The sequence below is a fragment of the Bos indicus x Bos taurus genome, chromosome 25 (genome assembly GCF_003369695.1).
Source record: "Bos indicus x Bos taurus breed Angus x Brahman F1 hybrid chromosome 25, Bos_hybrid_MaternalHap_v2.0, whole genome shotgun sequence".
NCBI lineage: Eukaryota > Metazoa > Chordata > Mammalia > Artiodactyla > Bovidae > Bos > Bos indicus x Bos taurus.
The window spans coordinates 8,016,774-8,031,289 of NC_040100.1; the positions used below are offsets into that span (position 1 = coordinate 8,016,774).

At 56.6% G+C, this 14,516-nt stretch overlaps 1 protein-coding gene across 2 annotated transcripts; it reads right to left on the minus strand.

Moving 5' to 3' along the window:
* Positions 1-811: 811 nt before the first annotated feature.
* UPK3BL2 (uroplakin 3B like 2) lies at positions 812-6,096 on the minus strand. Of its 2 annotated transcripts, none has more exons than XM_027527791.1 (6): positions 5,798-6,096; positions 3,245-3,397; positions 2,916-3,135; positions 2,292-2,380; positions 1,952-2,072; positions 812-1,097 (listed from the first exon to the last, which is right to left on the minus strand). In XM_027527791.1, the coding sequence occupies exons 1-6, from the start codon at positions 5,877-5,879 to the stop codon at positions 989-991; spliced, it is 774 nt and encodes a 257-aa protein (XP_027383592.1). In that variant the 5' UTR covers positions 5,880-6,096; the 3' UTR covers positions 812-988. The 2 variants fall into 2 exon arrangements, with proteins under 2 accessions (XP_027383592.1, XP_027383593.1); XM_027527792.1 differs by having other exon boundaries at positions 831-1,097; positions 2,304-2,380; positions 5,798-5,966.
* Positions 6,097-14,516: the final 8,420 nt, after the last annotated feature.

Consider the following 14,516-nt stretch of genomic DNA (forward strand, 5'->3'; position numbering starts at 1 on the left):
GGCTCATACCTAGACTCTCTGTTGCCTAAAAGAACACCCTAATTATCTGTGTAACCAAATAGAATAAATTCTATCATGCTTATTGGGGTATGACCACAGGCCTATTGATAATTGTCCCCTGTTAACTACCTAGGCTTAAGGCATATGAATCAGAGTTAACTTTGATTATACTTTCTTTTCCTTTGTTCAGACTAGTTTCAGGGAATTTGGGGAGGTGGGTTTGGGCACATACACCTAGGGTATATAAGGTTTTCAGAAAAACTGGTCAGGGTCCTTGGCTAAGAGGAGACTCTGCCCTGGGCCCGCAGGTGTAATAAACTGCACTCCACTATCTGCATTGTCCTTCTGAGTGAGTTTGTTTCCCGGAACACGTGGCTACAGCACTGTCCCCCACGGCGCTGAGCGACGTGAGGACAGAGCCCCGCCTGGGTCATCTCGGCCCAGAGTGGAGTGGATGACGACAGACGCTCGGTGTCCTGCATGGGGTTTGGGCCCCCAGTCTGAACCCAGGCATCTCCAAGGAGTTACAGCTTCTCACACACTTCCGCGCCCCCACCCAGAGTGAGCACAGGAGTGGGGGTGAAGCCTAGAAGCTCTAAGTCCTCCAGCCAGGAGGAGAGGCCACAGAGAGGAGGCTGGTGGGGAGGGATGGCATGTGCCCACAGGGCAGGTGGGCCTCACTAGACCTAACGGGGTCACTGGATTCATCCTCGCTGCCCGGATGGCTCGGCTGGCCTAGAACCCCTGGGTTGCCCCCCTGATGCTGTGTCCTCCTGAGAGGGGCTGGGACAGGCACGCAGGGAGACCAACAGATGTTCATGACCCAGCCATTCAGGGAGCTGCTGGGGACATTTATTCCTCAAAGGGGCAGGCCCAAGCTTTGGGCTAAGGATACCCTCCCCTCCCCCTTAGTTAGAAACACTCTCTCCTCGGGCTCTGAAGCAGCAGAGTGGGCCCCCAGCCTGCACCAGGGGCCCCCTGGAGGCCCTCAGGAGCCCCCCACAGTTGAAGGCCTGGACATGTGGTGGGTGTCATATTTTCTCACGAACACCAGCTCCCCTGGGCCAGAGATGGGCGTGCTCCCGCAGGTGTCGTACCTGGGTGGGTGTGGAGGGGAGGGGAGAGACAGAGAGGATGGTGAATGGACAGCCCAATTGAAATCTGATGGCCATGGCTTAGAGCCTGGAGTGCTGTGTCCCTAAATCTGAGAAAACGCAGCTCTGTCTCCCCCCTCTTTGTCACGACCCCGCCCCCATGGTCTCCTCCACTCCCCACACCCAGGACGCCTCCACAACAGCATCTGCGTTTCCCCTGATCAAAACCGGCCACTGGCTCTCTCTGGCCTTCAGGATACAGCTCAGCCTTGAATCAAGGCCCAGGCCTTGGTGGCAACTCTTCTGCCCCCAGACCCTCCCCACTTGCTTCCCTCCCCCTCCTCTCCAAATTCTCTTTAGGGATCAGATGTCTCTTTCCTCTAGGAAGCCTTGTGGACATCGCTTTCCCCACCAGGCCCCCGCATCTGAGTTCTAAATGAAGCCTTGAGCACTCAAGTCAAAGCTCAGCGCTTAGAGGAAAAACAATTCACCTCCATCCGCCTGGACCGTCTGCTCTGTGCCCCCACGTGCAATTCTAGCTGTTGCCACCAGGGGGCAGATGGTGTCCGCTCAGAAAATGTGGCCCCACCCACCGGCTCCACCCATCAGCGGGTGTCAGGCAGGCAGAGGGACGAGGGAAACAGGGGTCAATGAGCCCACAAGCACACATACTGGCTCTAGAACGCTGGGGATCCCTTGATCAATAACTGTTACCCCTGTTTGGCCTTCAGGGAAAACCTCTCCTGCAGAGCTAGCAATGGGGAGCAGGGTTGGAGGCCTGGATCGAGGGGAAGGGAAGAGGCGGCCCAGGTCAGGGACCCCACCCTCCCAGGGGAGCCTCGACCCTGTCCACGTACCAGGTGAAGATGAGCAGGGCGAGGAGGGCAGCGAGGAGGACGGCCAGCAGGACGGACAGGATGGCAATGATGACCACAGTGCCTGCGGTCTGGGGCCCTGGGGCAGCCTGGAGCACCTCGGCTGAGGACGCCAGGGGGTGCCACAGGTGGGTAGGGCAGGAAGGGAGGAAAGAGATCCGACCTGAGAAGAGGGACCTGGAACAGCCCCCAGACCAACAGCCTCCCAGCCCAGCCGGGAAAGAATGGGGCGGGGGCACAGGCTGGGAGAGGGGCTCTGACGGACTAGGGGCTGGCCCGTTCCTCCCAGCCCACCCCCAGGCCTCCTGTTGGCCCTGCACACCTGGCCGCATACCTTGCTGCAGGCGGGTCTCACTGGACCACTCTGTCTCAGCCATGGGTCCCCTGTCACTCATCACCAGGAACTTCACTCTGAACAGGAGATCCAGCATTGGGGGTGCGAGTCCCGGGGACCTGAAACCCTCCCACCCTGGTGCCTGTCAGTCTGTCTCCCTGACTCCCAGGACCTGGGAGGAACAGCCTGGAGCTGAAAGCGCAGCCTTAGAGTCCACCGGAAGGGGCTCTGATCCCAGTCGTGACTGTCTCCGCTGTGCGGCCTTGGGTGCATGGCCTGCCCTTTCTGGGACCCTCAGTGTTCTCACCTGGGACAGTGAGTGGAATGGGCTAGGTCCCCCAGCACAGAACATCAGTGAATCAAGTCCTGAGTGAGATGAGATGGGGCCCACTCTGACTGGATGGGGAGACCCCGCCCATGTGGTCCAGGTGGCCCATGGGGTGGGGGCTCGAGCTGGGGGCGGGGCCTCTGCTCAAGAAGACTAGACAATTCACCGCGGCCTCCCTGGTCCCCTCCTGCCATTGGCAGAACTGGAGCCACGCTCCCAGGCACCCGGGCTCAGGCCTGGACACAGGCAGGAGCCTTCCACCCCCGCCCCAGCCCAGCGCTCACCGGTAGGGGCCGGGGCCCGGAAGTGGGCGGTTGCAGCCTCTTGTCCTCGGGGAGCAGCGGGTATCGTTGCCGACGCGCAGGACCCGGAGCTGGTTGCTGGGCGGGCCGCCGGGGTAGAGAGCCCGGCTGGCCCTCAGTGTGAGGTAGTAGCCCCGCTGGGGGAAGTCGGCAGGGACCGGGGTGTCCTCCACCTTCTGTGGGGCCGTGAACTTCTGCGCGGCTGAAGGTGGCACCGAGGGTCAGACGGTGGGGGTGGCCACATCCACCTACCGCCTGCTCCCCCCAGGCTCACTTCACAGAGGGAAAAGCAAGGCCCCGGCAGCACCCACCGTTGCTGTGGGCCACCACTAGCCAGATGGCGTCAGAGTCGGAGATGCTGGGGTGGCTGAACTGGCCCCGCGGCTGCTCCAGTGTGAAGGTGGACTGGGTGAGCCTCCCTGCCAGGGTGGCACTCGAGAGCTGGGGCACGTAGCTGATGCGCTCTGGGCCGGGTGGGGGCAGAGAAAAGAGACTCAACACGATGACCAACTCCTCATAGTCTAGTCTGGAGGCTCACAGTCCGGGAAGCCCCATTCTGAGGGGGGAGTTAGGGCTTTTCCTGGGGGTTCTAATCAGGCATTAATCAGGAGGGCTTCTTGGCATCCAGCCCCTGGCCCCTGCCTTGGGAGCCTATTAGGGGTGGGCACCATTGGCGGTCAGGGGGAAGCCTTGCCCCCTGGAGTCACCAGGGTCTCAGTGAAGTACAGGGCAGATGGAGGTTCCAGAGGCCCCTCCCCAAGCTGCATAGTCAGTTGTGAGAGAGGCATCTTAGGTCTTGCTGGGGTGAGACTCAGATTTGGGGAAGCCTAAAGAAGCACAAGCTGGAATCAAGATTGCCGGGAGAAATATCAATAACCTCAGATATGGAGAGGATACCACCCTTATGACAGAAAGTGAAGAGGAACTAAAAAGCCTCTTGATGAAAGTGAAAGAGGAGAGTGAAAAAGTTGGCTTAAAACTCAACATTCAGAAAACGAAGATCATGGCATCTGGTCCCATCACTTAATGGGAAATAGATGGGGAAACAGTGTCAGACTTTATTTTTTTGGGCTCCAAAATCTCTGCAGATGGTGACTGCAGCCATGAAATGAAAAGACACTCCTTGGAAGGAAAGTTATGACCACCCTAGATAGCATATTGAAAAGCAGAGACATTGCTTTGCCAAGAAAGGTCCGTCTAGTCAAGGCTATGGTTTTTCCAGTAGTCATGTATGGTTGTGAGAGTTGGATTGTGAAGAAAGCTGAGCGCCGAAGAATCGATGCTTTTGAACTGTGGTGTTGGAGAAGACTCTTGAGAGTCCCTTGGACTGCAAGGACATCCAACCAGTCCATTCTAAAGGAGATCAGTCCCTGGGTGTTCTTTGGAAGGAATGATGCTAAAGCTGAAACTCCAGTTCTTTGGCCACCTCATGCGAAGAGTTGACTCATTGGAAAAGACTGTGATGCTGGGAGGGATTGGGGGCAGGAGGAGAAGGGGACGACAGAGGATGAGATGGCTGGATGGCATCACTGACTTGATGGACGTGAGTTTGAGTGAACTCCGGGAGTTGGTGATGGACAGGGAGGCCTGGCGTGCATTCATGGAGTCGCAAAGAGTCAGACACGACTGAGCAACTGAACTGAACTGAGCCCAAGCCTGAACCCTAGGCTGGACTCTGGCAGAGCCCAGTGACCTTGAGCTCTGACACTCTCCGGGCCTCAGTTTACCCACCTCTCGAGTCTCCCCAGCTCCACACACATGGTCCAGGTTGGTTGGTTTGATGGGAGGCGTGAATGGCTTGGTGGGGGGGGGGGGTGGTGACACAGGAAGACCCCAGGCCCAGACGTGGGGATGGGTCCTGGCTCAGAGCGCGGGGTGACCTCTCCTCACCTAGAGCTCTGCACCTCCCGCCCACCTCAGACTCCCTCCCCTTTGGGAACCTGTCCCCTTCTCAGCCTCCCACAGCCCTGTCCAGCCTTCAGGCTCTGCTCAGAGAGCTCAGAACCCCTACTTCCTCTCCGGGCCCCCTGAGGTCAGAGCTCCCCCTCCCTCCAGCCCCAATTGCTGGAGAGCTGCAGAAAGATGAGATGGGCTAGGGAAGTTTCCAGAACCCTCTTCCTCTTTTGGTTCAGTTCAGTTCAATATGATTCATTTCTATTAAATTCAGCTAAGCGCCAAAGGTTCAGGGTTAGAACCTCCCCTCTCAGAGCTCCCGGCTCTGAGGCCCAGGGCACCCTGCATACAGCAGGTACTTAATGTTCGTGCTTAACAGAGGAGAAAGGCGCAGAGCAGCAGCAATGGGGGTTGGGGGGTGTGTGTCTAAGTTCTTCCAGTTGAAGAGCCTGACAGTGAACTATGCCTGTCGCTCCCTTGCAGAGCTTCCTTTTGGAGTGTTATCCTTAAAGACTTCTTTAATTTTTTTTAATTAAAAAAAAATGTTGGGGGGCCACGCTTGCAGGATCTTAGTTCCCCACCCACCCCCTGCAGTGGAGGCACATATTTTTAACCACTGGACCGGCAGGGAAGTGCCCTGAAGTCCTCTTTAAACCTTTCCTGGGGACATGGAGGAGGGGAAGGAGGGAAGCCACTTGGTGACAACTGGGCTCGGGAGACAGGGGACGAGAAGCCCAGAGAGGCAGGAAGCGCTCCTTGCTCCCCTGTCTTGGGGGGCGGGGGCACAGGTGTCTGCCTTGTGCCCTCTTCTGGTGGGCTGTCTCCCCTGACCCATCTGGGACCCAGCCCCAGACTCAGGACTCAGACGCAGGAGGCAGCTGGGGAAGGTGGGCTCTGTCTTCCGGAAGCCTGAAGCGTGGTGGGCACCACCCCCTCCTCACCCCACCCACGCTGCCCCGACCCTCACTCACCCAGGCTCATCCCCATCTGGAGGCAGGCCAGCAGCAGCAACAGTGCCATCAGCAGCGGAGACTGTCCCCTGCCAAGCCCCATGGCCAGAACAAGCGTCCAACCGTCTGTCTGTCCAAGGGTCTGTCCGCAGCATCCAGAGCCCCAGAGGCTCCGCTCCCTGTGCTGGGATGGGGCAGCCGCTTCTGGCACCTCCTGCTGCCCCTCCCAGGTGCCCCCTTCTCTCAGACAACTGGTCGGACAGGTTTAGGGGCTGAATCTGTTGGCCCTAAGGATTTGGCATCGCGAGGGAGGGGTCTGAACAGAATAATTAGCTGTGCTGCCAGACCAGCCCGGGCACCCACCCCCAACTCCAAGAGGGCCTGGCCAGGGAGGGGCCCCGGGAGGGGTCGGCAGCCCTGGGTCCAGGCAGCCCCAGTGGCAGTTCTGCCAGGCCCTGTGGAATCTCCTCATCCAAACAGTTCTCCAACCTGGCACCCAGGGCTCCCCATGGGCACCCTGTGCGGAAGGGAGTAATCCTCATTTCCTGGATGAGGCACAGAAAGCGGAAAGGGGGGCTTGTCTAAGATCACCCAGCCAGCTGGGGCAGACCCCAGAATTGGAGGATCACCCCCAAGGCAAGCCTGGGGGCATTCAGGGCACTCCCTGCTGCCTGGCCCCGGGAGGGGGCTCCCCACGGCCCCCCTGTGCGGAAGGCAGTAATCTTCATTTCCTGGATGAGGTACAGAAAGAGGAAGGGGGCTTGTCTAAGATTGCTGGGGCAGACCCCAGAACTGGAAGATCTCCCCCGCAAGGCAAGCCTAGGGTGACTCCCTGCTGCCCTCCTGCAGCCTCACCCAGGGAGGGGCTCCCCCACATCACCCTCCCTCCTCTCCTTATCCAGGTGACCTCCTCTCTCCTTCCTCCATCTCTGGCCACTGCCAGAGCAGGACAATCCCCCCTCCAGACAGAAGGTTCTCGGCTGGGGCCCAGGGCTGGTGGGTGGAGCATGAACCGACCACCTCTCACCTGGACTGGAGTAGCCCCCCTCATGGGGTTCTCTGCTCCAAGCACAGGGACCCCACTCGGCCTAGCTCCACAGCTGACCAGAGCCACCCTCTTAAAACTCAAACTCCTTTGGGGGACACTTGAATTTTAAAAAAACAATTAATTATATTCCTTAGTCATTATAATGCATTTGATTTATATCTCTATATAATCAAATATATAATCTAGTTGATTGCCAGCCCACCTGAACTATCTTTCTTTCCCAAAATACTTAAAATGTGCAAATTGTTTATTGCAGTGAACTTGAAAAAAGGAAAATATTCCTACTGACACTATGTTATTACCTAGTAGACTTTTTTCGACCAACTGTTTACTTGGACTCGCTAGCAAATGGTCGCAGACTTTGCAGGATATGAACATTACTGCCTTTCACCAGTGACTGACTCAGCCTCAAGGGAGTGTTAGTTGCTCAGTCGTGTCTGACTCTTTGCGACTCCATGGACCGTAGCCCACCAGGTGCCTCTGTCCATGGGATTCTCCAGGCAAGAATACTGGAGTGGGTTGCCATTTCCTCCTCCAGGAATCTTCCTGGCCCAGGGATCGAACCTGGGTCTCCTGCATTAGCAGGCAGATTCTTTACCATCTCAACCACCAGGGAAGCCCAGCCCCCAGGGAACTGGGGGCCAAAACCAGAGGGGAAAACTCAGGGAACAGGATTTCCCGGGTGGTCCAGTGGCTAGGACTCTGTGCTCCCAATGCAGGGGCCTGGATTCTATCTCTGGTCAGGGAGCTAGGTCCCATAAGCGGCAACTAAAGATCCCGAATGCTACAAGTAAGACCTGGCACAGCCAAATAAATGAATAAATATATTTTTTTAAGTATCTAAAGGGGGAGAGGAGGCAGACAAAGTTGGGGTAGTCCAGGTGTTCATGGGGAGCCTCAACCAAAAGGCGCTGAGACACCCTCTCCCAAGGCCTCTCGCCTCTGTGTCTTGGCTCAGGCCAGGCTCTCCCTGGAGGGTCCTCACTGCCTTGCGTACCCAGCGAGCTCTTGTCCTTTGGCCCTACCTACCCCAGGGTCCGGTGTCACCAAATTGGCCTTGGTGCCTCCTCTTAAGGCCCTCCACAGCACCCGACGTGCACCTCCATCCTCTTATACACTTGTTGCAATAAAATGTATTGTTTCATCAAGTGCAGCTCTGGCCACACCTGGCCCTCCTCCTGCTGGAAGCTCCTGGAGGCAGGAATCCCCCTCCTTTCCCCACAGGATGGCCGGGTGGAGGGGGAGGGCCCCCGGGTCTGGCATGGGGTGTGGGGGAGGCCTCCACAAAGCAGCCACTTCGGCGTGCTGCCGGTTACACGGATGGGCTTCAGATGCAGGTCATCCTGTGCTTGACGTTTAGCCATGAGACACGGAGGTCGTGCTTAGACTTTGAAGCAGAGGTGTGGGCCTCTCAGAGGACATGACCTGCTGCTGGGCCTGGAGGCAGAAGAGAGGGGGACATGAGCCGGCAAGTCCCGGGCAGACCCAACCCCGGAAAAGCTTCTTTATCTCGCCAGCCTGTTATTACAGAAATGGTCACACCTGGGAAAGTTGGAAGTCTATAGAACAAAGAATGCCCTTATATACAGTCCCTACCCAGATTCAACAACTGTTAACATTTTGCTATACTTGCTCTCAAGCCTCTCCCGTGTGTGTGTGTATGTGTGTGTGTGTGTGTGTGTGTATGTATACACACTATGGGAGAGTATAGTATATACGTGTGTATAGTATACACAATATGCTTCCCCGGTGGCTCAGCGGTAAAGAATCCACCTGCAATGCAGGAGGTGCAGGAGATTTGGGTTTGATCCCTGGGTTGGGAAGATCCCCTGGAGGAGGAACTGGCAACCCACTCCAGCATTCTTGCCTGGAGAATCCCCGTAGATAGAGGATTGTATCTGTAGCCTGGCGGGCTACAGTCCATGGGGTCACAAAAGAGTCGGACACGACTAAAGCGACTAAGCACAGTATATACATATGTGTGTGTATAATATATACACACACACTAAGTTACTCTCTATACATCAATATATACCTGCTACTGCTGCTAAGTCGCTTTAGTCGTGTCTGACTCTGTGCAACCCCAGAGATGGCAGCCCACCAGGCTCCCCTGTCTCTGAGATTCTCCAGGCAAGAACACTGGAGTGGGTTGCCATTTCCTTCTCCAATGCATGAAAGTGAAAAGTGAAAGTGAAGTCGCTCAGTCGTGTCCGACTCTTAGTGACCTCATGGACTGGAGCCTACCAGGCTCCTCCATCCATGGGATTTTCCAGGCAAAAGTACTGGAGTGGGCTGCCGTACTTACATGTATATAAAACATATATATGTATACTTACAAAAAGTATGTATAAATATATATGTATACTGTATATATTACACTTACATATATTTTAATATAATGTACAGTAATAAAAGTATATAGATTTACTTTTTTCTTCTTTTTTTACTCTTCTGAAAGGCAGCTGAAAGCAGCCATCTGAACATGGGAGGAGCCGGCTTTAACCTTTCGAAAGTACATTCTTGCCCATCGACTCATCTCAGATCCCAGAAGCAGGCAGGCAGGCCTGACTATTAATCTCATCATACAGATGAGAACAACGGGCCCCCCAGGGAGAGGAGCTTTCTCGGCCCTGTGGACGGTCAGTGGTGGGGTTGGAAACCGGCCCCCTTTTCATCTGTTTAACCCAGGGGCCGTAGGAGCAAAGGACCATGCATCTCTCTCAGTCTGTGGGCCCCTCATTACTGCTCTGCACAAGGTCTTGCTTTTTTTTTTTTCTAATCTCTTCCGGCCTTCTCTATCCTATTTCTGTGCTCCCCGAGGCATCGACTCTCCTCAGTTCGGTGTGTGTCTTTGCATCAGTTACCTATGGCTGCAGTGACGTGCATTAAGGTCTTTGTCTGTGGTCCCCAGCACGCAGCTCACAAAGGAACATCCTTGGTTCCCTGAAATAGCCCCGGAGTGATAAAGGTGAAATGGCTGTTTTGTTTTGTTTTCTGTAACAAGCCCCTTTCAACCACACCTGAGTTTATGTTGCTATGATTTTGGAAAGCCCCTAGATAATCACAGGAGGGGGGCTGGTTGCCAAGGGAACCAGCCACGTGATCAAGAATTTGCAGCTTCATCCCCCGACCTCTGGAGAGGGGGGAGGGGCTGGAGGTTAGATTTATCATCAGCTGCCGAAGGTTTAATCAATCATGCCTATGTAATGAAACCTAAAAAAAAAAACCTCAGATATTGAAAAAAAAACTAAAATACTGAAAAATCAGCTCTATTTCTACTGATTTGAAATGCTATTTTCAAAAAATTTTCTCTGTTTAGTTGTGTCAGGTCTTCATTGACTCATGCGGGATCTTCCATTGCATCCCAGAGACTCTCTAGCTGCGGCTCGTGGGCTCAGTAGCTGAGACACACGGGCCTTAGTTGCAGCAAGCGGGCTTAGCTGCTCCACAGCATGTGGGACTTTAGTTTTCCAACCAGGGATCAAACCCACGGCTCCCGTATTGCAAGGCAGATTCTTCACCCCTGGCCCACCAGGGAAGTCCCTGAAATGTTCTATTTTTAATCACAAGTCACAGGCGGGGGCAACCCTCGATGCCCTTTTCACTTGATCCAGGTCAAGGTCCCATATGTCCGCAGGGCGATCCTCCCCACGGCCCACCCTGGGGCGCCAGCCGGCTCCGTCTCTCCCCCCAGGCCCAGTGCTCCTTCCCAGACCCACAGGGCCTGAGGAGTCCCCCTGGTCCTGCATTCAAACTGGGGCTTCTGCAGGGGAGCCAGTGTGAAGGGGCTAGAATGCCTGGGGGAGCCAGGGAGGGCTGCAGGGACAGGTGGGACACACCGAGCCCTGGGGAATAGTCTATTCCCAGGGACCTACCTGGCTCTGTACCTGGGGTCACTTATGGGACAGGGTAGGGCCTGACCCGAGCCCACTCTCAGCCCATTCCCCACCCCCTGCCCCGAGGGCTCTCCCACTGCCCTAGGCGCCTAGATTCAGGGCTCGGACAAGGCACAGGGACTGGAGGGCGAAGCTGAGCCTGACGGTTCCATGCAGCAACATCTCCACTGGGGAGCGGAGGAAGGGGGGCTGAGGACTTGGAGGGAGAGGCCAAGATGATTAATGGGGCATTCCTGTCTGTCCCTCAGCGGGGAGAGGTCGGAAGTCAGGGAGAAGAATAGTTGTCAAGGGCGACGCATTCTTCCTGGGAATAACTCCAGCCTGCGTCACCCCACAGGCAGTGGGGTTTCGGGGAGGTGGGGACTCGAGTGTCTGTGCTGAAGGAGCTTAGAGATGGTCACTCATCTGACGGGGGAGGGGAGACTGAGGCCAGCAGAAGGGGGCAGGGCTGCCTGCCGGGCTCACCTAGAGGAGGAGGAATCAAGGGTGACCCCTGGGCTCCTGGGGTCAGGCTGGGAGTAGTGGTGGTCGGTGGGGAGGGGGCCAGGACACGGCTGCAGTGGGCCCTGGGGAGGAGAGGAGGCAGGGAAAGCTGGGCCAAGGGGCCAGCGTGAGACCGGCCCTTCCTGCCTCCAAGCCTCTGCACACACTGTTCCGGCAGCTCTCACCATGGCCCCCTGCCCTGCGTACTCTACCCCATCCCTGCTCATGTCCCCAACACTGTGAGGGTGGGTGGATCAGTCTGCTCCACCCGCCAGGGCAGAACGCCCCAGACCAGACGGCTTAACAGCAGACCTTTACATTCTCCCAGTTCTGGAGGCTGGAAGGCCAAGATCACGTGGGCAGGAGTGGTGTCTTCTGGACCTGTCTCCTTGGATCGTCCCCTTCCTGCCTCTTCACCTGGTCTGTCCCCTGCAGCACCCCGGTGTCTCTGTGTCCTAATCTCTTCTTATAAGGGCACCAGTCTGATGGGGTCACATCCTCACCCTCAAGGACTTAATTACCTCTTAACTTCATTATCTCTTTAAAGACCCTCTCTCCAAATACGGCCACACTCTGGAAGGCCCCTGAAGGCCCAGCGCTGAGGACTGGGCACTTTCACTGCAGGGGGCACAGGTTCCATGCCAGTCGAGGGAACTAACTAAACAGTCATGCGCTGAGGCTTCAACATAGGAATTTGGAGGAACACGGTTCCGTCTGTAGCGGTCGGCTCCCCGGCCCCCTCCGTGAGTGGGACTGGATCTGACCCTCCCTCTGAGAGGCCTGCAGGGTCTCTGGGCTGGGTCCCTTGACCTGTTGTCCTGCCCAGCAGCTGCCCCTCCCCCTTCTGAGGGGACAGGTGGGGGTGGGTGGGGTGGCCAGGCTGCAGAGTGAGCAGCGGGGTGTGGCTCTGTCCATCTGCTCCTGTTTCACGTCGGCCCCTCCCGAGAAGGTAGTGCCCGCCCCACCCTCTGCCAGGGGCCTGGCAGCTCCCCAGGCTGCTGTGGGCAGGACGGGAGGGGCCCCAGGGAACCCAGGAAGCAGCGGGCTGGGGGGGCCAGGAGCTGGACTGGCCCTCCCTGCCTTCCAGCTTCCTGCTAAGGACAGCAGGGCGGGGCAGCGCTCTGCAGAAAGTGCTTGAGTCGCCATCCTGCGGAGGCACCAATGAACTGCCCCTCAGGCTGGGACACCGGCCCTGGGGCCCTTCCTAGGAGGCAGAGAGTCACAAACCCCAACAAGGCTCTGAGGAACTCCAACATGAAAGGAAATTCTTTCCGTGAGCACAAAGCCAAACAGGAACGGGCTTCCCCAGTGGCTCAGTGGTAAAGAATCCACCTGCAATGCAGGAGCTGCTGGAGACACGGGTTCGATCCCTGGGTTGGGAAGATCCCCTGGAGGAGGGCATGGTAACCGACTCCAGCATTCTTGCCTGGAGAATCCCCATGGACAGAGGAGCCTGGCGGGCTACAGTCCATGAGGTCACAAAGAGTCAGACAGAAGTGAAGCGACTTAGCACACACGCACCACAAAGCCATCAGGAGCTCCTCGTGTTCCCCCAGCACCTGGGGCCTGGCCACCTTCCCGGGCATGACGGATGGTTGCTATTCTGACTGCCTCCTGCAACGCCCTTCTTATGTCCGGGACACAGCCCCCACCAGCCAGCACTACCCAAATGATGTCTCTGCTCGGACTGGGTCCCCTCACCCCCACCCAGGACCCCCCGACCATGGTGGGGGGTGCGGAGCCTGTATCTGCACCTCCCCCTGCATCACCCAGAGGGTGGAACGTGCCAGGCTCCTAGGGCACCCACATCAGCCCATTCTGGCCGGTGTGAGGGGGTTTTTTATAAAACAGGCAACAAATATGTATTAAACACCTACTGGGAGCTGGGCACTGTGCTAGCTCTAGGGGGCGCTCTGGTGAGCAAAGCACATGTGGTCCCTGCCCCGCTGGAGTTGAGAGTTTAGCAGAGGAGATGCAAAAGCTGGTTGTTTTAAATGTCTGATTACAACAAGGAAACAAAAGGTGCCGAGGAGGAAAACAACAGGGCTCTAGGAGAGCTGAGGGGTCAGGAAGGGCTTCTGAAGAAGCGTGAGTGGAGCTGAGGAACGACCTAGAGGAAGGGGCGTGGAATGGAGGCATGGTCTCTATCGAGGGAAAAGCAGGTGCAAAGGCCCAGTGGCGGGATGGGGTGGAGGGGCTAACAGAGGCACGAATTCAGGGAGCAAGGGATGGATCCTGGCGCCTCGCAAATGAGAAGACCTGCTCTCACGGGGAGGAAACCTCTGAGGGGGGGCAAAGGTGAGACACATTAGGTGTATCATCGAGTTCCTCTGGATGCCACGGGAAGAATGGGGGTGGGGAGCAGGGATGCAGACGTGCGGAGACCAGCAAAGGGGCGACTGCTGACACCCCATCGAGAAACCAGGGTGGCGGGCCTGGGGGACTGCAGGGAAGATGGAGAGAAACGGACGCTTCAGAGATGAGAGGAATAAAGTGAACCCCGAGGGTGAGAGAGAGGGAGGGGTGCTGGCCGGTTTCTACCTGCTGTCATTCTGCTGCCTTTGATTTTTGGCCCAATGAGTCATCTGTGAGTCATCGCCCCCACAATCACTGCTGTTTTTTCCTTCTTCACAGTGAACTTGTTTTTAAACACTGAGCCATGATGTGATGGGCCAATGGGTTTGGAGGTACTTCCCCAAGGACAGCCCTGGAGAACATGGAAAACATTTAATAAAGAGGTTCTCCGCAATGCAGTTCTCACTAGGCGCCCTGCTCCAGGCTGTCACGAGCTGGCCCTCGCGGAGCTTGGGTCTAGCTGGTGACCCTCTCGAGCGTGACTCTGAGGCGGAAGGCCCCAGCACAGCTCCCCAGGGCCCAGCGTGGCGGTGCCTGGGCTGGTGATGACCGGGCCTGCCACCCCAACTCCGTGTGGACTCTGTGGCGCCCGGGGAACGCCTGCTCTGGGGCAGCACGCCCGCAGCCCAGCAGGCTCACTGGGCAGCCTTCCGCTGACCAGGACTGGCTTCCATCTTTGTAAAATACTAACAATTTGTTAGCGTTCGTGTGGATTCACTCACCTACGATGACGTTCCCAGAACCCCCTTTTCCTGGGGATCGGCTCTAAGGCTGGGGTGATAGGACCACTTTCAGAACATAAGGGCCCCATTTTGCATTCATATCCATCCCCACATCAGAAACCTGGGCACAGGAGGGACCTCCCTGGTGGTCCAGTGGTTAAGAATCCACCTTCTTGTATAAATCTTAATAATGTCTAATTGGTTCACAGTGATTTTCAGGTCTACTGTATGCTTCT